Source organism: Theobroma cacao, chromosome 1 (assembly GCF_000208745.1).
Source record: "Theobroma cacao cultivar B97-61/B2 chromosome 1, Criollo_cocoa_genome_V2, whole genome shotgun sequence".
NCBI classification, from domain to species: Eukaryota; Viridiplantae; Streptophyta; class Magnoliopsida; order Malvales; family Malvaceae; genus Theobroma; species Theobroma cacao.
The window spans coordinates 3,548,540-3,571,303 of NC_030850.1; the positions used below are offsets into that span (position 1 = coordinate 3,548,540).

At 35.3% G+C, this 22,764-nt stretch overlaps 3 protein-coding genes across 11 annotated transcripts; 2 read left to right on the top strand and 1 right to left on the bottom strand.

Moving 5' to 3' along the window:
• On the top strand, positions 4,311 to 8,391 carry LOC18611287 (adenylyl-sulfate kinase 1, chloroplastic). 3 transcript variants are annotated; one of them, XM_007047463.2, is made up of 7 exons: positions 4,311 to 4,803; positions 6,203 to 6,343; positions 6,729 to 6,878; positions 6,979 to 7,097; positions 7,239 to 7,323; positions 7,404 to 7,450; positions 7,860 to 8,391. In XM_007047463.2, exons 1-7 carry the CDS (start codon positions 4,578 to 4,580, stop codon positions 7,956 to 7,958), a joined length of 867 nt encoding a protein of 288 aa, XP_007047525.2. In that variant the 5' UTR covers positions 4,311 to 4,577; the 3' UTR covers positions 7,959 to 8,391. The 3 variants fall into 3 exon arrangements, with proteins under 3 accessions (XP_007047525.2, XP_017969834.1, XP_007047526.2); XM_018114345.1 differs by having other exon boundaries at positions 4,693 to 4,803; positions 6,220 to 6,343; XM_007047464.2 differs by having other exon boundaries at positions 4,721 to 4,803; positions 6,163 to 6,343.
• On the bottom strand, positions 11,265 to 13,305 carry LOC18611289. Of its 3 annotated transcripts, XM_007047466.2 has the most exons (5): positions 12,929 to 13,305; positions 12,388 to 12,535; positions 11,980 to 12,050; positions 11,678 to 11,881; positions 11,265 to 11,560 (listed from the first exon to the last, which is right to left on the bottom strand). In XM_007047466.2, the coding sequence occupies exons 1-5, from the start codon at positions 13,244 to 13,246 to the stop codon at positions 11,531 to 11,533; spliced, it is 771 nt and encodes a 256-aa protein (XP_007047528.2). In that variant the 5' UTR covers positions 13,247 to 13,305; the 3' UTR covers positions 11,265 to 11,530. The 3 variants fall into 3 exon arrangements, with proteins under 3 accessions (XP_007047528.2, XP_007047530.2, XP_007047529.2); XM_007047468.2 differs by lacking the exon at positions 12,388 to 12,535 and having other exon boundaries at positions 11,678 to 11,876; XM_007047467.2 differs by lacking the exon at positions 11,265 to 11,560 and having other exon boundaries at positions 11,738 to 11,876.
• Positions 13,760 to 20,447, top strand: LOC18611290 (peptidyl-prolyl cis-trans isomerase CYP65). Of its 5 annotated transcripts, none has more exons than XR_001926202.1 (14): positions 13,760 to 14,105; positions 14,214 to 14,276; positions 14,368 to 14,471; positions 15,698 to 15,789; positions 15,869 to 15,958; positions 16,079 to 16,154; positions 16,249 to 16,622; positions 17,017 to 17,273; positions 17,374 to 17,662; positions 18,121 to 18,231; positions 18,340 to 18,719; positions 19,265 to 19,377; positions 19,485 to 19,614; positions 19,893 to 20,447. XR_001926202.1 is itself a non-coding variant. In XM_018113927.1 (11 exons), exons 1-11 carry the CDS (start codon positions 13,978 to 13,980, stop codon positions 18,541 to 18,543), a joined length of 1,788 nt encoding a protein of 595 aa, XP_017969416.1. In that variant the 5' UTR covers positions 13,760 to 13,977; the 3' UTR covers positions 18,544 to 19,008. The 5 variants fall into 5 exon arrangements, 1 of the variants encoding a protein (XP_017969416.1); XR_001926201.1 differs by having other exon boundaries at positions 19,337 to 19,377; XR_001926203.1 differs by having other exon boundaries at positions 19,337 to 19,377; positions 19,485 to 19,579.

Below are 22,764 nucleotides of genomic sequence, written 5' to 3' on the forward strand. Positions count from 1 at the left end.
AAAAAAAGCTGAGAATATGCGATGTTGATGCAAGCACAGGTAAAGTAACTAAATCAAATCAGTGCTTCCTTCATTACACTGAGTGCGACTGTGAGACAACGATCGAAGGCGAAACCTGCCACGCATTTTAGCTACTTCACCGACATCGATTCGTAAAGGCTGCAGAGGCCGGGGCCTTGGTCAGTGGGGATGATTACTATTCGTTTTTTTGTCAGTTCTCTCTTTTCTTTTTTAATTTTTTATAAGATTTAGATGGGAATGAGATTTGCTTATATGAATTAAAATTTTTAAGTTCTTTATTATAATCACCTAATTAGTTGTTAAAATTATTGTGTAACTCATTACCTTACATGATTTTTCTAAGAGATCTAAGAAATTTTGTGTAAAACATTGCACATCAGTTTTTACTTTACACGTTTTAGTAAAATATAATTCTTCTATAATAGTGGTAGAGCCACGATTTCACATTTGGAGACTAAAACAGTGTTTATAAAAAATTCATAATACAAGTTTAATGTTTAATGAAAATATAAAGTAACTTAGATTAAAAAAATTAATGTGAAAATTATACAAAATAACTCCAACTACATGTTATGTATAAAAAAAAAATATTTTTTTAACAATTATTACATGCTAAGATTAAATATCTTTAATTGAATTCGATGGTTTTTATATACTTAAAGGCATCTATTATTGAATAAATGTCAAAATCTGAAATGATTTTCTTTTCAATGATAATGATCATCGAATTTTTAAAAAAATCATCTGATATTTTAATACGAGTCTCATTCTTAACAAATTACTTACTAAAACTTTTTTACTGAATGCTTATGGCAAGCAAAAGTGCATATGGAAAAAAAATGACTTTTTGTTTCCATTTGGTAAAAAGTAAACAAAACAAAAGGTAGGTGGTTGTGGGGTCTTGGGAAATAAAGTTTGGAAAATAATTATATTACAATTAATGTTAGTTTAATTCTTAAATCTACTAAAAATTAGTTATTGACTAATTGTTGTGGGACATCACAACACGAGCCATACCAAGAGCCACACACGGACTGTTTAAAGGCCACACGAATTGGGGAGATTTATTAGGGTTGGACCTCTTTGAAATAAAGTTGCTAGGTTTAAGCTACTAAGAATTCTATTGCACGCAAATTTTTCTTTATTTAAATTACTTGCACTAGAAATAGTTTAAGATTATCATCAAGCAATTAGTATCTAGGTATTTAATTTTTTATTTGAGAAAAAATATAAGTTTTATTTCTCTTAATTCTCTTTAGACTTGCTTATTCAAACCTGACCTTACTAGCCCCCATCCCTCTGCTTCTACCCTATAAGCATGAGGTTATTTTTTAATCAATGTTGTTAAATTATAATAATTTATAATTGATATAAAGAATTTAGAGAATAATTGAAAAAAAAAATTTCTGATTTATTTTTCATAAGATAATAACTTTTGGTTCAATTCTCATTATTTTTTATTATTATTGATTGTTTATTTTTCGTCAAATATAAAATCCCTACTTATAAAGTTACATATATGTGGATATTGATGAATCATCATAAATATATATATTAATTATGAATGAAACGGTTCGGAGACCATTAATTACGAGTTAAAATGCTTTTTCGACTTTCAATACTTGACTATGAGAATAAATAATTTAAAAAATTTCCATTACTTAAGGATGTGAACAAATAAACTATGTGTACGGGCATAGTCTTGAAGTTAATTATTCCTTCAAAAAGGCGAAGAAAAGTAGGAGAAAAAAAAGTATTCATACCCTAAAACTTAGGATAAGTTTCCGACCACAAAATCACATGGCCCAACAATTAATCTATCGATCAACTTGCTTGTACCAAATGTCGGATCTTCATCAACGCAAAAATGAACTTTCTTATTGTGAAAAACGAAGAGTATTAATTTGCCATTCAAACTTCATAGAATGTTTTTGAGTTAGTTTTGGGTAAGAGTTATCATGCATGTCATTACCCACACCTTTTTTCTTCTTTTGTAAAAAAAAAATCTATAGTGCTCCTTTTTTTTTTGCTATTTATAGTGGTATACTATTTTGATATATTTTATTAGGTTGGATCCAAGTGACCCAGTCTAATTTAATAAATTTACCAAACTTTCCAAGTTTTAAAATTTTGAAAGCATTCTTCGTCTTTGAAATTGATACATGCCATTGACATCCCATTTTATTTGTTCTACAAGTTAATTTTGTCGAATTTAATTTATAATATAATTTTTTGTCAAGTCTTTGTTAATTATAATTATTTCTCGGATGTAATAATACATCAATCAGATCAAAGTTCGCTTTATACTTGTTATAATTGTAGATAGTGTTAGGCAATACCAGAATTTTAGTAGTAATTTAGTTTATATTTGAATAAAAAAATCTTTAATATGAAAAATCAACCTCAAAATCTTTTAAAAAAACCTTTAATAGGAAAATGTTACTATGCTTTTAGGGGCACATAAAAAGATTTAGATTAATAGATTTCCAAGCATGTAATAAGGAATATAATTTTTTTTCTTGGTCGAAAAAAATTCAATTCACAAAAAGGTTAAGTGCTTAAATTAGTTTATAATAGGCTACCGTCATCAATATGTGGCTGGCATCCATTACCATGTGGTTTGTACAAAAATTGTAGTATTGCCTGGCTTTAATAATGCTGTTGTGGTGCGTTCTTATGTAACCTAGGGGACACACGATTGTTGAAAGCTTTGCAACGTGGCTCCTCTTCAGAAAAAAAAAAAACTAATAGATTTCTCTACCCTTTATTAGAGTGAGGGATAATTTTTAGGATTTAATATTAGAATATTAAGTGCATTATCATAACTTTTGAACTAAAAGTTTCATATTATTATATTACAATAATTGAAACATATATATTATATATAGATACCATAAGATAATAAGAATTTGTCACATCAAACCTTTATCAGAAAAATGGAAAAGTAACAAAAAGTTTATTTGATTTATTGAGCCCTAGATCTTTGTATCCTTGACTTGCTTGTAACTTGCAACTTTAGAAAAAAAAATATTAACCCTATTTTTTATATAAACGATTTAGATTTTAAATATATTATAGTTTAATGGTTTCTAATTTTAACAAGTTCTTAAATACATTTATGAACTTAAATTTCAAATGCTTAATAAGAAGAGTTTTTTTTATCTATCTTATTTGATTTTAGAAATAAAATATATAAACTTCTTAACTTTTAATTAAAATTTTAAATGAGTCTATTAGTTTTCGAAATAAATATTTCACTTTTAAAAAATATCTTATATTTGACACATAAATCAATTGTTAGTCAACCATTAATTTGATGACATGGTAATAATGAAAATATAATTTTATATTTTATTAATTTTAAAAATTATTATCATATAATTTGTTTTGTCAAAAAAAAAAAATCAGAATTGGTGCTCCCAAGGGTGCTTCCTTCGCTTGGGGAGCACCTGATTTGTGCTCCCTTTCCTTGGAGAACACTTATCGTGGGCTAGCCGATCACATTGTTTGAGAAAAAAAAATATTTTAGTTATTTATATTTTCTTGTTAATGATATTTACATTTTTAAAATAAATTATCTATTTCAAAAATTAATAGACTTGTGTAAAATTATGCTTTTGTTTTAAAAGAATCTTACGTTGTACTTGAACAAGCTCACATTGGAGCAAGAAAACTCTTAATGTATGATATGTTGGGGGGTTTGTCTTCCACGAATGATCCCAATTCAATAAAAAAAAAATAATCCTTTCCTTAAAAAAAAAAAATGAGAGTATTTTATCTCAACATTTATAATCATATTAAGTTAAATAGATATATGTAAATGCAAAGTTGCAAGCGAGTACATAGATTAGGAGCAAGAATAATTTTTAAAGTCTTCTCACCTAAAATTTAATAGTATTATTATAATTTTTGTATTTATCATTAAATTTCTGTTAACAATTTTCATTTAAAATAAATAATCCTACATATTTCTTAAGTTCTTAACAAGCATCCTTGAACACAAATCAACATGCAACCGTTACAGTTGTTTATCAAATAGTTTTTATCCAAAGTGATTATCCAAAAATAAAATAATTCTCACATTATTGCCACTTAAAAAAAAAAACTTGTAGTAAACATTTATCCTTACGCCAGTCGTCAGCAAAATTGTCACGTGGGGTAGATCCTCCAATGAACTCACTAACACAACCCCACGCTCAATAAAGGCGCGTGCACCACGCAACTAAACCAAACTGTTCTTATAGAATGGCTATCCCACTCTGCATTCCAATCGCATCGTCCACCTGTCGTTCGCTCACTATTTTCGAAAAAGTGTTGGAATTACAGGTGAAATCAATTTCAATCATAAAAAGGGGGAAAATAAGAGAAACCAGCCACTCTCTCCAACAAAGCTCGTCCCACGTCAGCTTCCCATCGATCGCACTGTATATAAATCAAGTCATTTTGTAATTCTATTCTTGTTTCCTGCTTCGCCGTTAACCTCGCCTCGCGCTCTCCATCTCTTTCAATCATTGCCTTTTTTTTTCTTTTTACTTTTCATTTTTATTTTAATTAAGATGGTGTCACTCAAGGCGGTACGGCCAGCGATTTCTTGTTCTTCTTCCGGTTTAGAGAGTGGCCCATCCATACCGCTTCCTAAGGTTGGCTTCGTGAAGTTGCCGTTGCCGGCGCCGTCGCCTTCTTTGGGATTGAATGTCAGCAACAATGCGAGGTTGAGCTTGGTTCAGGCGACGGAGGAATCGGCCGTGTCGGTTGCAAATGATCGTGCTGCTGTTATTTCTGGTACGTTTTTTTTTTTAATTTTCATTTTCTTTTTACTTTCATTGGTGATCATGTACTTAATTTTCTTTTCTGGTCAAGCATTTTGTATTTAGGTGCTTTTTGTTTTTGAAACCTTATGGCTGGAGTTCATTTTGATAAAAGAAAATTTTTTCAAAAATGAAATCTTTGGTTTTTTCACTATTTTTTTTTTAAAGAAGTGGTTTCTAGCACAATTTTTATGGGGAGGTCTTAAAAAAGACTGCCTCTTTTGGGTACAGCCTAATATGGAATATTCTGCTGGCTGGGATTTGGTTTTAAGTTTTGACATGTCATATGTATTTGGCCATTTAATTTGGAGTACTTCATTTTTTCTTTCAAATTTTTGTAGGGAGGGGAAAAGGCTAATTAGGCTGACTTTTGGAGTTACTTTCAGCTTAATTGGGTATTAGCATTTTTGACTCTGCTCTAATTGCTTCTGGTTCTACTCTTTAGGCTGGGGCCACAATCCTTTTTTAAAACGGTCATTTTCCATGAGAAATAGTTCCATTCCTCTCCTTCCTAGACTAATTTACTTTGTAATTATAGTTTGGGGTGGAGTAGATGGATTGCTCAACCCCATGTTATGGATACATGTGTAGTTTCCTTGCCTTAACGAGGGGCTTATATTATGGAGTTTAATCAAACATCACTTACTATGGGAAAGGACGAGCTAACCCCTTCCTAGACTATCATGGTCTGAGGAATGTTCTATGTTGCTAGGAATAAGCTGGTCCCTTTTAATTTTTATCTCCAAATTGTTGTATGTTCAAGTTGGGAGGAAGGATTTGTGGGTTGTGCCTAACTTTAGGTTATGCTGGCCGCTTTCACCTGAATTTTTGTCCTTGATGGTGTTCTTTATGGAGTTCCAGCCTTGAAATCATCACTTTTCCACTCTATATTTATCTTCAATCAAAGCTGACAAGTTGGCCTTAAAAGCAAAACCGATTTTCAGCCTGGGAGAAACAAATTTTATGAAATGGTTGGGGTACAAAATCACATTCCAGAGTGAGATGGAGCTTTAGAGAACAATCACAACACTTCATCTATAAATATTTTTCAAAAAAAGTAAGTAAATGATAAAATAAATAGTGGCTTCTTGATTTGATAATGACAGTACCGATCATAACTCAATTGGATACATTAAGCGTTAGCCTTTCAGATAGGACTTTTTATTATTTTAGTTTCTTTCGATGCTGATCTTTTTTGGCAAATGACTTTCTCATTTTGGGAGACATTGTTCTATAATGTTGGTATGGAAACTCTGGCCATTCCATGGAATTAGTTAGTGACAATGATGGCTGTGCAAAGTCATGATTTCTTTAGTACATAATTTCTTTACAGCTGGATCTACTTAGGATTCTGATTTCAAACGTCTAACTAGGTCAAAATCTCCGCCAGATGGCTACAAATGGAAAGGCAACGAACATTGTATGGCATAAAAGTTCTGTTGGTAAACTTCATCGGCAAGAGCTACTTCAGCAAAAGGGTTGTGTCATATGGATTACTGGTCTCAGTGGCTCAGGTTTGTCAAACCAAATTATGTGGATACTGAAATTAATGCTAAGCTTTTATTGCCAATAACTTATTTCTTGTTTTCTGGTTTTCATGAGCATATATGATGGCTTCTTGGGCTTACAACGAGTTTTAGTAATCTTGTTTTTGTGTAAAAAAAAAGCCAAAAATTGAACCATTTGGTCTTGTGGTTTGTGGAGGAACTTTTACATTTAAAGCAAGAGTTGATGATGGACCTTCTGTTCAAAATTAAGAACTTATGGCAACTTAGCTGACTTTTCAGATATTATTGAGTGCCTTCCCTTTGACTGAAGAATGTATTCAAACTTCAGACCTTTATCGCATCATGTTGCTCCCTTTTACTACCTTTCTCTCACTGTGGTCTATGAATTTAGGAAAGAGCACTTTGGCATGCGCTCTGTGCCAAGCCTTGTATTCGAGGGGAAAGTTGACTTACATCCTTGATGGTGACAACATTCGACATGGTTTAAACCGTGACCTAAGTTTTAAAGCAGAAGATCGTGCCGAAAACATACGAAGGATTGGTAAATGCTGTTTGATTCCTCATCATAATCCTTTTCGGCTTTATCCTTCCATTCTCTTCTACTGATGCTTTCAACTTTCAACTTGTTATGATTTACACAGGAGAGGTAGCAAAGCTCTTTGCAGATGCTGGCATCATCTGCATTGCCAGTGTGATATCTCCCTACAGAAGAGACAGGGATGCATGCCGGGCACTGTTGCCAGAAGGAGATTTTATTGAGGTATGTGTTAACTTTCAGGAACCTGAAAAATCCCAAGGGCTTTCATCTTATTAATGGTTCCTACTAAAGGTAAAGGGCTTTTGCATCACATTAAGGTTCTTTATTGCTCTAAGAAGAATTGACTAGGCAACCTTTTGACAGGTGTTCATGGATGTGCCACTCCAAATATGTGAGTCTAGGGACCCAAAAGGCCTGTACAAGCTTGCAAGAGCTGGAAAAATAAAAGGTATCTGTCCTGGATTTTGTATCTGAAGATTGGTATAAGCTCACATTTGATGAGTAGCTTATATAATATTTTCTTTGTAGGTTTTACCGGTATTGATGACCCATATGAACCACCTCTGAATTGTGAGGTATGTATATCCTTGGAGAAATATCGTTCTTGTTTGGCATAGGCTCATACTTTTTCAAAAAGTGGAGATGCAACTACATATTGTTTGTGCTCCAAACATGAAATTCCAGCTGACACAAATCTTGAAATGGTTTCAAGCATTTCCAAGCTTAGTTGCTAGTGTGCTTGTGGATGGCTATGGTTATATGAATATGAGAACATGGTAGATGTTCTGTCATGCTGCAAGTATCTGATATTGGTTGGCACATGTCAAGTCATCTCAATCTGAACATGTCAAAGCTGTATTTTAGACTAATTTGGATGACTGTGGAATTGCCACATATTCAAAATTGCCATGCTGCCCCTTTGATTTTTCTCTAAATCTCATATGCCAACATTCAGATTGAAGCATCAACTTTCTGGTTTTGCAGTTAGTATTACCACAAAAGGGAATCAACTATGCTTCCCCATGTGAAATGGCTGAAACTGTGATATCTTTCCTGGAGGAGAAGGGGTTCCTGCAGACCTAAGAAGAGAGAAGCCCTGCAATTCCTGGGTACAGTAATCACCTGTAATATAGTGCTCTGAATCAATGAAAATTGATTCTTTTCTAAGGAAATTTCTCGTTTCCTTCATAAAGGAAACTTTCTGTTTCCTTTATCTATTGTTTGTTTCTGGCATCAGGGAAACTTCCTGTTTCCTGTATCTGTAGTTTATATCTTGTAATAGATAATTAAACGCTTGATTAATTAGAGTGTCCTTTGTTAAGCCTTGTTGAAGCCACGTTGTGCATAATTGGACTTAGTCAAAAACTAAAGATGGACCGAAGGTGTTTAGCTGTTGGTGTATGAGCTTGTATCATGTAGCATTGTCATGATTGCTTTTAGAAGGAAGGCCAAGTTTTCCTACCCTCTCATTCTGCTTGTGTCTTTCAATCTGTACTGAACGAGAAAGGGTCAATTCTGTGTTGATGTTGTTTGATGTGATTGGCTGTGCTGTCTTGCATTTTAGGATGGGGACCTGGGCTTGTAAATTTTGTGGGTTAATGTTGCTGTAAGTATTCTGATCAGATATAGGAGGGATCCTGGAAATGTATAGCAAACTTGTGCTGTGAGTTTTTGTGTAACAGAGCTTGGTCACTTTTGTATTTCAGTGGGAAGGATTTTATGCAAATGAGTTTCACATCGAAATTCATAGACCTAAATCGCCCCAGACAAGTGGGTTGTTGCCTCAGGCATGCCAATGATACTATTAAATTTCAAATAAAAAATGGAAGGTCTCTGTTTTTCACTGCAAAGATACCCTCAAACTCGTAGAGTTATTTCATCGCTCTTCAGATTTTGGGTGCATCAACCAGGAATTTTCCCTGGCTAACTCATTTAGCATAATGTTCCCTAATCAAGCAATGTCAAAATCGTTACCCTAGATAATCAGAGAGATTCCAGTTCTGCTAAAGGTGCAAGATTCTGTCTTGATTATTCTTAGCCAGTGAGTTCCGGAAGGAAATGTTTCATCGGAGGCTGAGATTTATGTTTGCAACAAAGCTTAATCCACTTTTAAGACTCGTATAAGGAATCTTCATATCAGAATCCGAGAGGGACCCTTCATCCAAATTAGCATGAAGGAAAAGATGGTGATCATATATTGGCCATCAAGTGGGATTTGACAGCAATAATCTACCATCATTTGCTGAAATATTAAGATATGAACAAATGGCCATAATTGAAGTAAACAAGTGAAAATATCTCCTGAGTATATGAATTTTAAAATGAAATGGGAGCTGATCTCTATAGCGATACATACATACATACATACATACACTCATACATACTATATGTATAATAAACAATTATTTGGTCATTTTCTTTTAAATTAAGAATATAATATAAAGTTTCAATCATGTTGACTGGCCCACCTATGAGATTTAAAGCCCTGAAGAGAATTCATTCCCAAATCCAGCCTCATCTCTGATATCGGATGACTCTTGCCTATCCCCAAGGGAACTTGGTCGAAATCGGCTTCATGTTACTTAGAGAAACTACTCATTCTAGACAAGCAAATGCACTAGGTGAATTGCTTTTTAATCCAATATAGTTGTTGGTCTATTGATTTGATGAAACCAAACAAAATAACTAGAAATATATCCACTTGCCAATCAGGCTAACCATATGTGTTTCATATCAGGAATTTCTGCAAATTGATGCCCTTTTCTGATCTTAAATTGAAAAGAGAACTGGTATATTTCTCATTGCTTGGAAAATTCTCATTTAAATACAAGCAATAGTTGGCGTCCAACATATGCACACTGCAGCTTGTAAATGAATACAAGCATCTATGAATTTTGCCAAAACTCACCAAATTATTTGCCTAAAAGGACAAAATGCTAATACAGAGAAAACCATATATATTGATATATACCATGTATATATATATATATTCTTGTTGATCAGTAAGAAACGCAAATTGCAGCAAGAAACAGAACTATAAAACAAAATGTGCTTAAATAACCGATAGATGTGGACAAGAATGGAAGAAGAAAGAAGGATTAAAATATTAAATGAAGGCAAGACCAATCTCTGGTCTTGCATGCCCATGAACGGACAAGAAGCAGACCACAAGGGCCATGGTCATGGAAACAGCGGCTGAACTCACAGCATCAAAAGTCGCAGAGAACCGCCTCTCTTGCAGGCCCCAGAGCGTCCTAACAAGCAATCCCAAGCCATCAACCACCATTGCCAGCACCATCGCCATCTTCAAAAACTGAACACACAAAGAATAAAAGAATGACCACTGCAAAAACAACCAGACCAAGGCTAACTATATTGATCAAAACCTATCTCTTTCAGCTATAAAGGGGGTACAATGGGACTTGGAAAATGTGCATTGCAGTTGCAGCAACTGAAGAAAAAGGGTGGGTAAAGGCAATGAGTGATTGAGACTGCCGTCTTTTTGTTGGATTTCTCATGATAATATAGAGGTACTTTCATCATTATAGTTTTAAGGTGACACCCTGCAGGTAAGGGGGAAGGTCGCTGCTTCCGCGTTGCTTCCCATTTTCACTTGCCTATGATTTTGCTATTTGTGACATCAACTGACAACAGGCCCTGGATTTTGGAAGTAAATGATTATTGGACAGAATATAAGCTCGCTACAACCCAAACTGTTTAACGCTAATAATGTGAAGCATCCTAAGTCATTGGTCTCGTTTATCTTTATTTCTTTAGGTTTCCTTTTTCTTTTGCTATCTAACAACCAAAAAGGTAGAGTTTTGCTTCAAGCAATGCTATCTGCAACTTTAACTTTTTTTTATTTATTTTTATACACAAAAGGTGAAAAAGAACTACGAAAAAAAAGAACTGCATTTCGGAAAGTTAAAGGGTTGCTTGTAAACAATTACTACCATTTAATTTTATGCAGTTTCTTTCCTCCAAACATGTCAAGCTAGTTGCATTTGACAGGCCCACAATTACCAGGAACCCTTTTAGTCTGACAGTTGTGTTGTACGTAATATAACATCAATCCACCCTTCTTGTAAGATTGTTAACCAGACTGAGGTGAGCCTATTGGGGTCCTCCTTTTTTCCCCTGTTGGATGGCATTTGTCTGATTTTCATCATTCATCATTTATCAAGGACCCCATTGCTCCCTACCCTCTTTGAAAGGCCATTTTCTTGGCTTGGGTTATCATAACGTTCCTTTATTTCTTGATAATGCAGCATGAATAATGCCATCCTCTCAAAAGTAAATGATCCACCAGACCTTGAATCACATGGATATCTTCATCATGATCACCTTCAAAGTCTAAACTTGTAATGATAAGTATTACTATTAATCATCTTAACGTGATTGTTAATTCATTGATGGATGCTTCACATATGGTGATTGTTAAATCATCAAATGCTCTGTATCATTACATGTATGAATACCTCAATTAAGTGGAGCCCCAATCATCCCATATGAAAAACAAGAAAAGGACAAAAAATGGGGGGGGGGGGGGGGGGTGGAGATCACCATGGAATTCCCAGATTTAGTGACAAACATGACTCTCAGTCAGTGATAATCATTAAGGAAACCAACATTTGAAACAGCTTGCAAGGATTTGCCTATACTTGTTGATCAGAACTTCTATTTAACTGGGCAAGAAAGAGAAAAGGCAAATTTGTCAACAAAATGTGAAACCATATTGCATGAACATATAGGATACAACTACGGATTAATTGTCTCCATGACTCTCAAACTTGAAACTTTACCTGCATCTCTCTAGCCACTGAAGGTAGCCACCTCTCCCCCCTAATCCTTTTCAGCTCTGCTACTCTTTCTTCCTCTCTTTTGGCTTTTTCTTTTGCGGCTGCATCTTTAGCTTCTAGTCTAGCTAGTGATTTCTGGCTTGATTGTCTTGCTGCAGCCAATATATCTTTCCCATCCACTGCTATAGACCGCAGTTGTCGTCTAAACTGCGTGCCACCAAGATGACTAAGTATAACTTAAGAAGGATTAATGCAAAGTGAAAAGAGAGAGAATTAACAGCATGAAAAGAGATATCCAGAGCAACCTCTTTCGAGTTCTCATGAATCCCTCTCCCAGGAAGGATTTTTGGTCTCTTTGTGGGTCGTTGAATATCATCTGATAGCAAAGAAATAACGTTTCAACCTCACATACAATATCAAAAGCAAATGCAAAAATGCATCGCAATATCAACACCAATCAATCACAAACTACCAATTCATTCACATGTAATAAGAGATCAAATTTCAATAAAAATGACAGGTAGAATCCATGAAAGAAGTTGCATTAGGTTTCAGAATATGCTGCCCTTTTTCTCCCACTCACTAAACTCCGCATCTAGAATTAACCATTTGAGACTGATTTACTAGCAACAGAATAGGTTGAACAATGCAGGTTGATTAGAACATTCTCCCAGTTGCGACAAGAAATGGCAATTTGTACAAAATATACCCACCTCCACAGTCAAATACTATCCCGGGAGTAGAATTTTTAAATAACCGAACTCCACCTTCATTTACCACACTATCATCATCTGGGACATTATTGGCATCCTTCACTATCACTAAGCTCTTCTCTAACATTTCATCCAAAAGCTTTTGTGCCTGTTTACTATTTTTATCAGTAAGCAAACAAAACAAGAGAGCAGAAGTGTTCAAACAGCAAAAGATTCAGATTGAATGAGAAAAAATAATTAGACATCATGAATTCCAGCTTTGACAGTTACTAAAATTGAGTCCTTTTAAGTTGCTGAACCCATTGAAATACCCCCATTTAAGTTGCAAAAATAAAATTAGATTCCATGCACAAAATTCTGATACCAACTTATGGAAAAAAAAAAAAAAAGAGCATATGGGAAATATCAAATCATTCACTGGACTCAACGGGGAATCTAAAAGTTCATAATTTTAAAGTTGATATCAATCCAAATACTTGCAAATTACCCAGATAAGCCAATGCTATAAAAACAAAGCTAGAAACACGGGAAAGCTTGGAACCTTGATTTGGAAGTGTTTAAGCTTCTGGGGTTGCTGTTTTTTCTCTCCATCATCAGCATCATCATTAAGTGTATCTAGGGTTGGACGGGAAACACTGCTGTTTCTTGTCGTTTTTGCTTTAGTTATTGTTGTTGTTGTGGAGCTGTTGGAGAAGGAAGTGTTGAAACCATTAGGGGTGAAAATTGCAGTGGTAGCGGCGGCTATTGATTGAATGGCAGCTTTCCACTCTGCGTCTCCGTCTTCTTCCCCACTGCTGCTGCCGCTACTGGTCGGCCTTGGACCTTTCATTGCTAAAGCCTCAGCGATAACCGCTTGCATTTCATTTCCCCTTCGCTGGTGCCATAAACCCGTCGGAGAGTCACATGATTGGACTCTGCTGGCCTGCTTTGTTTCATGTGGCCCAAGCCTGGCTTTATAGCTTGACAACTTGGCCCAAGGCCGTTGGGAATTTTTTCGTCCTAGAGCACATAATCAATACAAAATTATACGCTCAGTTAGCGTATTTTATTCCAATATTATTTTAATACATGAAGATATTCATATAATAAATACAAAATTATACAATTAAGTAACTCTTTTATTTCAAAATTAAACGTCAATATTTGAATTGACATGCAATTTCAAGAAAATAATTTCAATTTAATGGCAAATAAAAATTTAATTTTAAATAAAAAAGGCCAGAGTTTTAATTATTATAAAAAGAAGAAACTTGAATACGTAGAAAATCTCAAAATAAAAAATGGAAATTGAACGTAGCGAATACAAGGAAAAGCCCAATTATTTCAACGGGTTTGAAATTGGGCCGAATTTTGCCGATTCGAAAGGTCGATCATTTTCGGAACCGGCAAACTCAGGGCTCACCCTATCAAACGGTCAAAAGTCAAAACCTCCCTCCAAAATCCAAAAATCCTAATCAGAAAAGGTTCAATCCCCTCCAAATCATAAACCCTAGCAATCTCTCCAAACTCAATTTCAAGTAAATTTCAACGAAACAAAGCTTTTAGTAACCAGAAACCCTAAATTGAATCGTCCCGGAAAGGCTCGCGAAGATGGGGAAGAAACAGCACAGCAAAGATCGGATGTTCATAACGAAGACAGAGTGGGCCACCGAGTGGGGCGGCTCTAAATCCAAAGAAAACGGCACCCCTTTCAAACGGCTCCCCTTCTATTGCTGCGCGTACTCCTCACTCCCCATTCCCACATTTTTTTATCTCTTTTATTTAATTCATGCTTATTTACTTTCAACATTTTAATTTTCTTTGTTTTTTTGGGTTTTCCTTTTCAGTCTTACATTTACGCCGTTTGAGGCGCCGGTTTGCACGAAGGATGGCAGTATCTTCGAAATAATGTTGGTATCTTTGTATTTTGGTTTGTCACTAATTTTAAGCTTTGTTTTTTAGTGTAATTTAGGTTTTTTTCTATTTTTTTTTTGGGTGCAGGAATATAATTCCTTATATTAGGAAGTACGGGAAGAACCCGGTAACCGGGGCTCCATTGAAGCAAGAGGAACTTATCCCTCTTACTTTCCACAAGAATTCTGAAGGTTAGGAATATTTTGTTTACAATTTGAATTTTGAATAAGATGAACCAAATGTAGTATTTTAACATCCTTATGATATATTGCCACTTTCACGTTTTAGCAAAGCATGTCATAGTTTTAGAAGTAAAATTGAAAGAGTTTATATCATAAAGAGCAATAATTGTTTGAAATCTTCTTTCCCTGTGGGACAAAATATAGTGTAATAAGGATGTTCCTCGTTTGAATTGTTTATTGGAGCTTTGTAGATTACATTACTAGCTTTCTAGATTCTTTTATAAGGTGCATGTGTTTTGTGGAGGATGTAATTTTAGCATGTGACACAGTCATCGTATGCAAAATAAAATTTGTCTTCTATCCTTGATGTGACTTCTTATAACCTTTTCGGCAGGGTTGAACTTGAGTGTGTCCCTCTTTTTAAGGTATAGCATGCTAATTCTGGATGTTGTATAGTTACCTTGGGTTTGGGTTGCAAAAACAAAAGCATGGGGCGGATTGGCACATGTTATCTTTAGGGTTATTCTCACTTTCTGCCAGATTTTTGGAAATATTTTCTGCTTTACTTTGCCTGTTATTTTATTAGTTTAATTAGTTGCTGTCCTGGAGGACTAGAGTAAATTTGTCTTTGTTTAAATTTTGAGCTGATCATCAAAGTTAGAGTCTGCTAGTTAATGGCTTTTTGTTCAGTTCCACAGTATCATTTTGATAGATTACATCAAGACATCTCTTCCCATTACCATGAAGTTGATAAGGTTCTGTGAAAATAATAAATCCTACGAAAATGAAGGAAAAGAGGTAGGGAAAGTGCAATGTAATAATACATCTTATGTTTGCTTATAGACTTGGTAGTTGTGAAATCATATCTTGGGAAATAAGTTTCAACTTGTTGAGAAATGTAATAAATGTTTGAGAACCTGCTCTTTGGTGTTAGTCTGTGAAGGCGATCTCATTGGTAAATCAATTAAACCTTGTGGTAAGTCTCTTGGTCTCTTATTGATGTTGTCATTGTGATTATGTTGTTACTTTTCAATTTGCTAAAAGTTCTTGCATTAAGCAATGTTCATTAGGATTAATTTCTTGTTTTTTATGCTGCCATGTACGTGTGCTGATTGGTTTTTTTTTTCAATTCTACATTTTTAGAATTTGGTTTATGTAGGAGGTCTTTGGTCTTTGCACTTTTGGTCTAATTTCATGCCTTGAGGATATTAAAACGTTTCCTTACTTCTTTGCAGGAGAGTATCATTGCCCTGTGCTGAACAAAGATTTTACTGAGTACACACACATAGTTGCTGTGAAGACTACGGGAAATGTGTTCTGTTATGAGGTGTATTTTCTTACTTATCATTAAGATTTTCCTTATGTCAGCTCTCTATAATATTGTTTCCATTTTGTTTTTATTGAAGGCAATTAAAGAATTAAACATCAAGACCAAAAACTGGAAAGAGCTTCTTACAGATGAGCCTTTCGCTAAGGAAGATATTATTACAATTCAGGCAAGCAGTACATTTAATTTGTGTTCTGTTTATCTTTGATTAAAGCATTTTTTTAGTTGTTTTGCTAGTTTGGCATCATGAGTACAATGTGGTTCTTGTTTTGCTGCTCATGCTCCGCAGAATCCTAACGCACTTGACAGCAAGGTTACCCTGGATTTTGATCATGTCAAAAATTGTTTGAAGGTTGATGATGAAGGTATTATAGCTGCTTTGACTGAGCTTCCTGGTAGGAACAGCTATGTATTCCTCCTTCCTTTTTAATGGTTTTGATTTCTTCTTTTTCTTTGTAGAACTAAAGAAAATGAGTTCAGATCCAACTTATAACATCAATGTCGCTGGGGACGTCAAGCAGATGCTGGCAGAGCTTGGAACTGAGAAAGCAAGGGAAACTGCTATGCTTGGTGGGGGTGGCAGCAAGGCTCAAAATGAGAGGGCTGCTGCTCTTGCTGCCATTTTAGCTGCACGGTCTCGCATCAAAGAGGATTCAAAGTTAGATGCAAATGGGGAGAGTAAAACTCAACCTGCGTATAGTATTGTAGATGCTGCATCTGCTTCAGTACATGGAAGAAGTGCTGCTGCAGCAAAAGCCGCATCAAGTGATAAAACTGCTGCCCGGATTGCTATGCATATGGCAGGAGAGAGGGCACCTGTGAATGCTAAGCTGGTAAATTTCTCATTTTCTTGACTTTGCCTTTGGACAAACCATTTATCATAGAGTCTCGCATGCCAAACCAGTGCTCAGTTTGAAGGTCACTGTCTTTTATTTTCTTTCTGCTGGTAGTCATTTATAGAGAGCTTTTGGTGTCATCTTGTTGATTAGACATGCTGGTGGTAATGACTTGTGATAACTATCATCTATCAATTGGTATTGGTAAGAGATTTGGTCTATTAATTATCTCTAAAGTGGAAAAGGGTAATTCCTGATGAAGATGATCATGGATTTAGATTCTTAGTCATAATTTAAGATCTATGACGGGTTTTTGATATGTAGAAAATGCCTGAAGATATCTTTAAACAATTTGAGTCTTGGTCAATTTTTACATTGGATTGTTTATTAGGTGAAGAGCCGTTTTACTACTGGTGCTGCTTCACGATCCTTTACATCTACCTCTTATGACCCTGTCACCAAAAATGAATTTGAATATGTTCAAGTTGAGAAAAATCCCAAAAAGAAAGGTTACGTTCAGTTGCATACGACACATGGTGATTTGAACATTGAGCTGCACTGTGATATAACTCCAAGGACATGTGAGAACTTCATCACTCTTTGTGAACGTGGTTATTACAATGGAGTGGCCTTCCATAGAAACATTCGGTATGGTGACGATTGCTCAGTTCAAATTCTATTGTCTGTGTTCTTCACTTGGCTTAATAACTTTGCTCATTCTGATTAAGTTATACTTTCTTGTATGTAGGAATTTTATGATTCAAGGTGGTGATCCAACTGGTACTGGGAGAGGAGGTGAATCAATATGGGGAAAGCCTTTTAAAGATGAAGTGAACTCTAAGTTGCTTCACTCAGGAAGAGGTGTAGTTAGTATGGCAAACAGTGGCCCCCACACAAATGGTTCCCAGTTTTTCATCCTATACAAGTCTGCAAATCATTTAAACTTCAAACATACGGTTTTTGGTGGAGTTGTTGGTGGCTTGACCACACTATCAGCTATGGAGAAGGTTCCTGTTGATGACAATGACCGACCTCTGGTGAGTTTTAATGTTGAATATTCTTTCCGTAATTAGTGATTTGTTGATTTTGTGTATTTTGCCATGTTAGTGCATGCCTAATATCAGCTAAGTGGTCAATTGCTTCTATAATACACATGCAACTTCCCCCTTTTTCCATTTAAATTATCAGCTATTTGGTTTGATATTATTACATGTTACCTTTTTAAAACTGTGTTTTGAGCAGAGACGGTATATTTGGTGTTCATCAACAAATTTGTATATATGAACTTAAAAAAGATTGAGGTTAAAACAAGTTTCTGCTTACAATAAGTCTTTACCCATCTGTTTTTGTTATCTTTGCTAGTGATTGTGATGATTTTAATGCCTCTATAATGTTCACCTTTTGGCCTCTTCTGAATTGTCAGAAAAATTGGCCACTAGGGTAATTTTCTGTTCCATTCCTAATTTCTGCGTGTTTTCTTCTGTTGCTTGTGCAGGAGGAGATTAAAATAATTAGTGTCACGGTATTTATCAATCCATACATGGAGCCTGACGAAGAAGAGGAAGAGAAGGGCAGAGGTGAAAAGAAAGTTGAGGATGAAGAAAATGTTAGTTCCTATACTTTTGACCCTGAGAATTCTGGATTTTGGTTTTCTTTTTTTAATTATATGTCATCTTCAGAACTTGATTGTATTGTTTTTTTATTTACATTCCAGGATAAGGTTGGGTCTTGGTATAGCAATCCAGGTACAGGAACAGCAGAATCTGGAGCTGTGGGTGGGGGTGGTGTTGGAAAGTACTTAAAAGCAAGGAATACTCCAAGTGAGTCTGCTACTGTGGATACCCGTCTAGCAGCAATTTCTGTAACAAAGAAAAGAAAAGTCACGGCAGGAGAATTTAAAGATTTTTCTGCTTGGTGAGATTTTCCTAATGCTGCTCTGCAAAATGATACGAAATGTGCTGTGGAGCTTGGAAGCAAGGAATGCTTAACTTTGAACTTGCCATTTATTAATGATCTGGAAAAATCACTTTAACAAAGAATACGGGAGTGAAGGGTTCAAGGGGCACTGGGCAGATTCAAATTCTTTTCTACTTGGTAAGAATTTTGCTTCAGCTTGTAACCATACTTCTAGACGGTGGATATGCTGATAGAGGTAGTGTAAGTCAGTGTTGTAAAATACATCTCCAAGGTGGTGAAAAGAAGAGGAATAAAGAACCAATATTATTCCTTTGCATTTGTATTTTAGGCTGTGTAAAACAAGTTGTACCAGATCACAATTTTTTTTTGGTTCTCACAAGATTACATTTTCATTGCTGTTATTGAATTACAAGATATAGATTTTGTTCAAACTCTCTTTCCATGAACTGTGATTCCCATTAAATTACATGTTTTTTGCACCGTTCTCTTGTTTCTTTTTCATCCTGCTCCACTTGTTGCTTCCTGACCAATTTCTTTCAAAATGCTGGTTTGGACCCAAGATCTATTGACTGTTTTGAATCACATATGTGAAATGTTAGTATCACTGCTCTAGCATTTGTTAAGATGTCCCTTGTGTATATGTATACAAGCCTGCTGTAAACAGCACTGTCTCACTTGCACTCAATACTATTGCCCTCACTAATGGATCACAAGCAATGCAGGCTTCAGTGGTACCCATCCTCACAAAATAGAATTAGGTGGCTTTTGACACACAGCATGCTTGCCATATGCAGGTAAATCACTTTTAACTGGTTCTGCGAGTATCAGATGTCAGGTAAGCGTGACTCTCTTTAGCATTTTTCCATGTATATGTTGTATGTTAGTAGTTGCATATATAGGAGTTTTCCTTGAGAATATGATTGGTTTGCTGTACTGCTGCAGCTTTTCATATTACAGTCCATTCTGCTGTACTATAGAATGATGGTGTCTGAACTTGTGGAATGAGTTGAAACCATTGTTGAACTCCACACCAATAGGTCAGGATTGAGGTCCCTTTGTATCCTTTTATTAGGTAAGCTCATAGTATGCTTACATGAATTTTTAGTCCTTTTACATGAAAACATGATTAATAGGCAAGTATGCGCTGCGCTCAAGGTCCTCCCCTAGTTTTCCCTCGAAGCTGTAAATCACATTCCTATTGTGGAGTTGTGACCGTTGAACTATGCAGTTGACTATATGCTTTCGTTATTTGCCTTCCACATTGAGCTTATTTTCAATATTAAAACTGTGAGTCCATATGCCATTGATTAGCGGCATGCCCCACATTAAAGCTATTGCCTGTTTTCTCAGGGCTGACCGGCACAGCGGGGATTATGGTGCTAAGTTAGCATTTCTAGAATGTGGACATGGTGCTGCTATCGTACGACAAAACACAATAGAAAGACAGTGGGAAATAGAACATCGTAAAATCTATCTGAGCTCTGAGGTTTGTGCATTTTAATAGAGAACAGAGAAAGAAATCCTGGGCTAAGTCCATTTGACACTCATTTTGTCAGACACCTTACTATTGCATTTCTAAAGAACTTCTTATGTTCTTTCCACTGTGCTATCCACTAAAAAATCTTTGCTCACTGCTGTGCATCAAGGACAAGAGAAGACAATATGATTATATGGCAGCTGGATAAAAGCCATCACACATTGGTGGCCCACCAGCTGTGGAATTCTCGACCAAACAGGTCAGTTTGATCATTTAGTGCGAACAGAGTTTTGGATGTTTCCAGTTGACGTTTTCTTCCCCGTATTAGTGACCCCCTGTACAAAGCAAAAACACTTCTGAGAATGAATGGCTTTTCTAACTCGTAGAGCAGCTAGAAGTAGCCATTTCTGGACCACTTCTATTTGTGATATTGCTAGCAAATGTTGATCCCTAACTTGAAATGTCGTTCTTGACGTTGTCTAACTACAACTTCGTGAGCTGATTCAGAGCTTTTGCGGACAAAATATTCAGTTTTCTACTGGAAAACTTCTTTATAGGAAATGATTGTCAACTTTCGGTGAAAGCTTTGATTCAATCAATGCCTGTAAGTAGAGTGGCCTTTAAGCAATTTTGATACCCGTAAGGGAAAAATCTTCCCCACGTCTGTTTAATTACCTCCTACCGTCGGTCAACCGTTTTAAGTTTGGATTGCACCAAAGCATCAATTCCTTATTATTTTGTCCATTTTTAACTCATGACCTCGTTTCTCAAATTGTTCACACCTCCACTCAATCATGTAACAGGAAAACGAGATGGAAGTATATGTTGTAGTGCATGGCAAGTGTTTCTCTATTGCACTTTGATCGTTTTTATATTATTTTGACAAATACTAGTTGAAAGAGTCTTGGACAACCCTTACGTATAAAATGCTTTCACATCAGTTTCTACCACTGTAATTTATAGGAAACCATGGAAATGGTGCGTACCCACACATCATATATATTAATTCTTTTAACGGAGGTGAAAAAGATTTGTCTTTTTAAATGAAAAAAAAAAAAAGAAATTTATATTTATCAAGATTATTATTTTATACATCGATGGTAACTCAACTTGGGTAAGATGAAAAATTTTCATAAATTTATCATATTAATGTGTTAGTTTAATAATGACGTCGTACAGATATTTTGTAATGAATTTATGTCTATGTATGCATTACTATATAATTCATCCCTAACATGTTTGCTCTCTATCTAATATATCTTTGCACATGTAACATCCATGTCAAACTGATGTGTTCTTTTCAGTTTTCTCCTTTTCTATGGATTATTTTGTGGACTTCGTTTTACCCCTTTCTGATGAACAATAAATATGTCAATTCAGAATTCAACTTTCAAGCTGTCTTCAATTGATAACTAACTTGAGTAGTCTTCAGAAGAAGAAGGCTGGTGCTTTTTGCTTTAAAGCTGATTTCCAACAACTTTAAAGAGGCAGAAAAACCTATGGTTTTGTTTTGTTTTTTCTTTTTTCTTACTTTTAAAAGTTCTCCTTCAAGTTTAAACACCCAGTACATTTCTCCAGTATTGGATCAGCAGCTTATCTTCCGCAAGATTGTGCGAAAATTTGGTGAACAAACTCTTAATCAATAATCCAACAGGTAGGGCCTCCTAAACATCATCAGACAGGGAAAAAGTATTTCTAATAAGAGGGATTAGTTGCAAAAGAAAAGTCAGGGAAAGCGAGAGGTGGGAGGGGGGGTCCAATTGCAACTACAGCTTTGTGACTAATGGCCTAATGGTGTCATGCCATGTCAGGGGAAATCCAACCCATCTATTGCAAGGTCCACCAAAGGCTTTTTTCCTCTCTTTTTTTTTTTTTTCTCTGGGCAGGTTGGGGTACATGCACTTTTTTCTGATATAGCTCAGCAGTATGTGGGGTTAATGTTTTTGTACAAAGCCATGAGGAAAGCATGACCGGGTGAAAAAATCTGATTTCAGAACTGAGAAGCATGTCTTTCTGGGGTCACAGTAATTACTTTTTTCCCAAATCTTAATTCTTCTTTTATTAACATAGAGAATGTGACAGTTTTGCTTTTGACCTTATAATTCAACAATCACTCTATCAAGGTGGGGGAATAAAGGGTCTTGGATTCGAAGATCTATCATCTTTTTTCTGGGATTTGAGTGGTTACAAGATATGATAGATAGGTACTTCTCAATTAGTAAACAAGAAAGACCAAAAAATGTGAAGGCTTAGACTATTTAAAACAGGTCTTGTAAGAGTTCTTAAGTTTCCCATTACATTCCCAATCAAAATCCAATTCAAGTATTATTCCTTGGAGGATGAAAGTATACAAGTTTGGGATTCGAATCCATGGGACCTGCTGCTCTGCTCTCTGGGGTTTGAAGGATTTGGAAAGGAAAAGCTGATAAGTTTGTGGTTACTTTTCAGTTATGTAATTTTAGCCATTAAACAGTGAACAAACCAAGTAGGCAGAAGAAAGAAAAAAAAAAAAGTGTTTTAAAATATAACAAGTTGCCATCACCCTCCCAATCAATCTAAAGCAAAAATTTCAATTATGGTTGAGGTAGAGTGACATTTCATCTACATTCTTGTTACAATAATGCCTAAGACAAAAATTTACGTGGACCCCACAAATCCATTAAACATCCCCTAGTTTAAGCTTTCAAAGTCTGTCTTATGTGTTTTAGTAATACTCATGTACATTATTAATTATGAGTTGATTTT

Bases quoted from the DNA above. Each gene is read 5' to 3' on its own strand.
- LOC18611289 (XM_007047466.2), bottom strand. From the start codon at position 13,246: ATGCAAGCGGTTATCGCTGAGGCTTTAGCAATGAAAGGTCCAAGGCCG. The intron at 12,051-12,387 runs GTGGGTATATTT...CTTTGCTATCAG, and splicing joins GATAGTATTTGACTGTGGAG to ATGATATTCAACGACCCACA. The intron at 11,882-11,979 runs GTTGCTCTGGAT...GGTGGCACGCAG, and splicing joins TTCATGAGAACTCGAAAGAG to TTTAGACGACAACTGCGGTC.
- LOC18611287 (XM_007047463.2), top strand. From the start codon at position 4,578: ATGGTGTCACTCAAGGCGGTACGGCCAGCGATTTCTTGTTCTTCTTCC. The intron at 7,324-7,403 runs GTATCTGTCCTG...TTTTCTTTGTAG, and splicing joins AAGAGCTGGAAAAATAAAAG to GTTTTACCGGTATTGATGAC. The intron at 7,451-7,859 runs GTATGTATATCC...CTGGTTTTGCAG, and splicing joins AACCACCTCTGAATTGTGAG to TTAGTATTACCACAAAAGGG.
- LOC18611290 (XM_018113927.1), top strand. From the start codon at position 13,978: ATGGGGAAGAAACAGCACAGCAAAGATCGGATGTTCATAACGAAGACA. The intron at 14,472-15,697 runs GTTAGGAATATT...ACTTCTTTGCAG, and splicing joins TTTCCACAAGAATTCTGAAG to GAGAGTATCATTGCCCTGTG. The intron at 15,959-16,078 runs GCAAGCAGTACA...CATGCTCCGCAG, and splicing joins AAGATATTATTACAATTCAG to AATCCTAACGCACTTGACAG.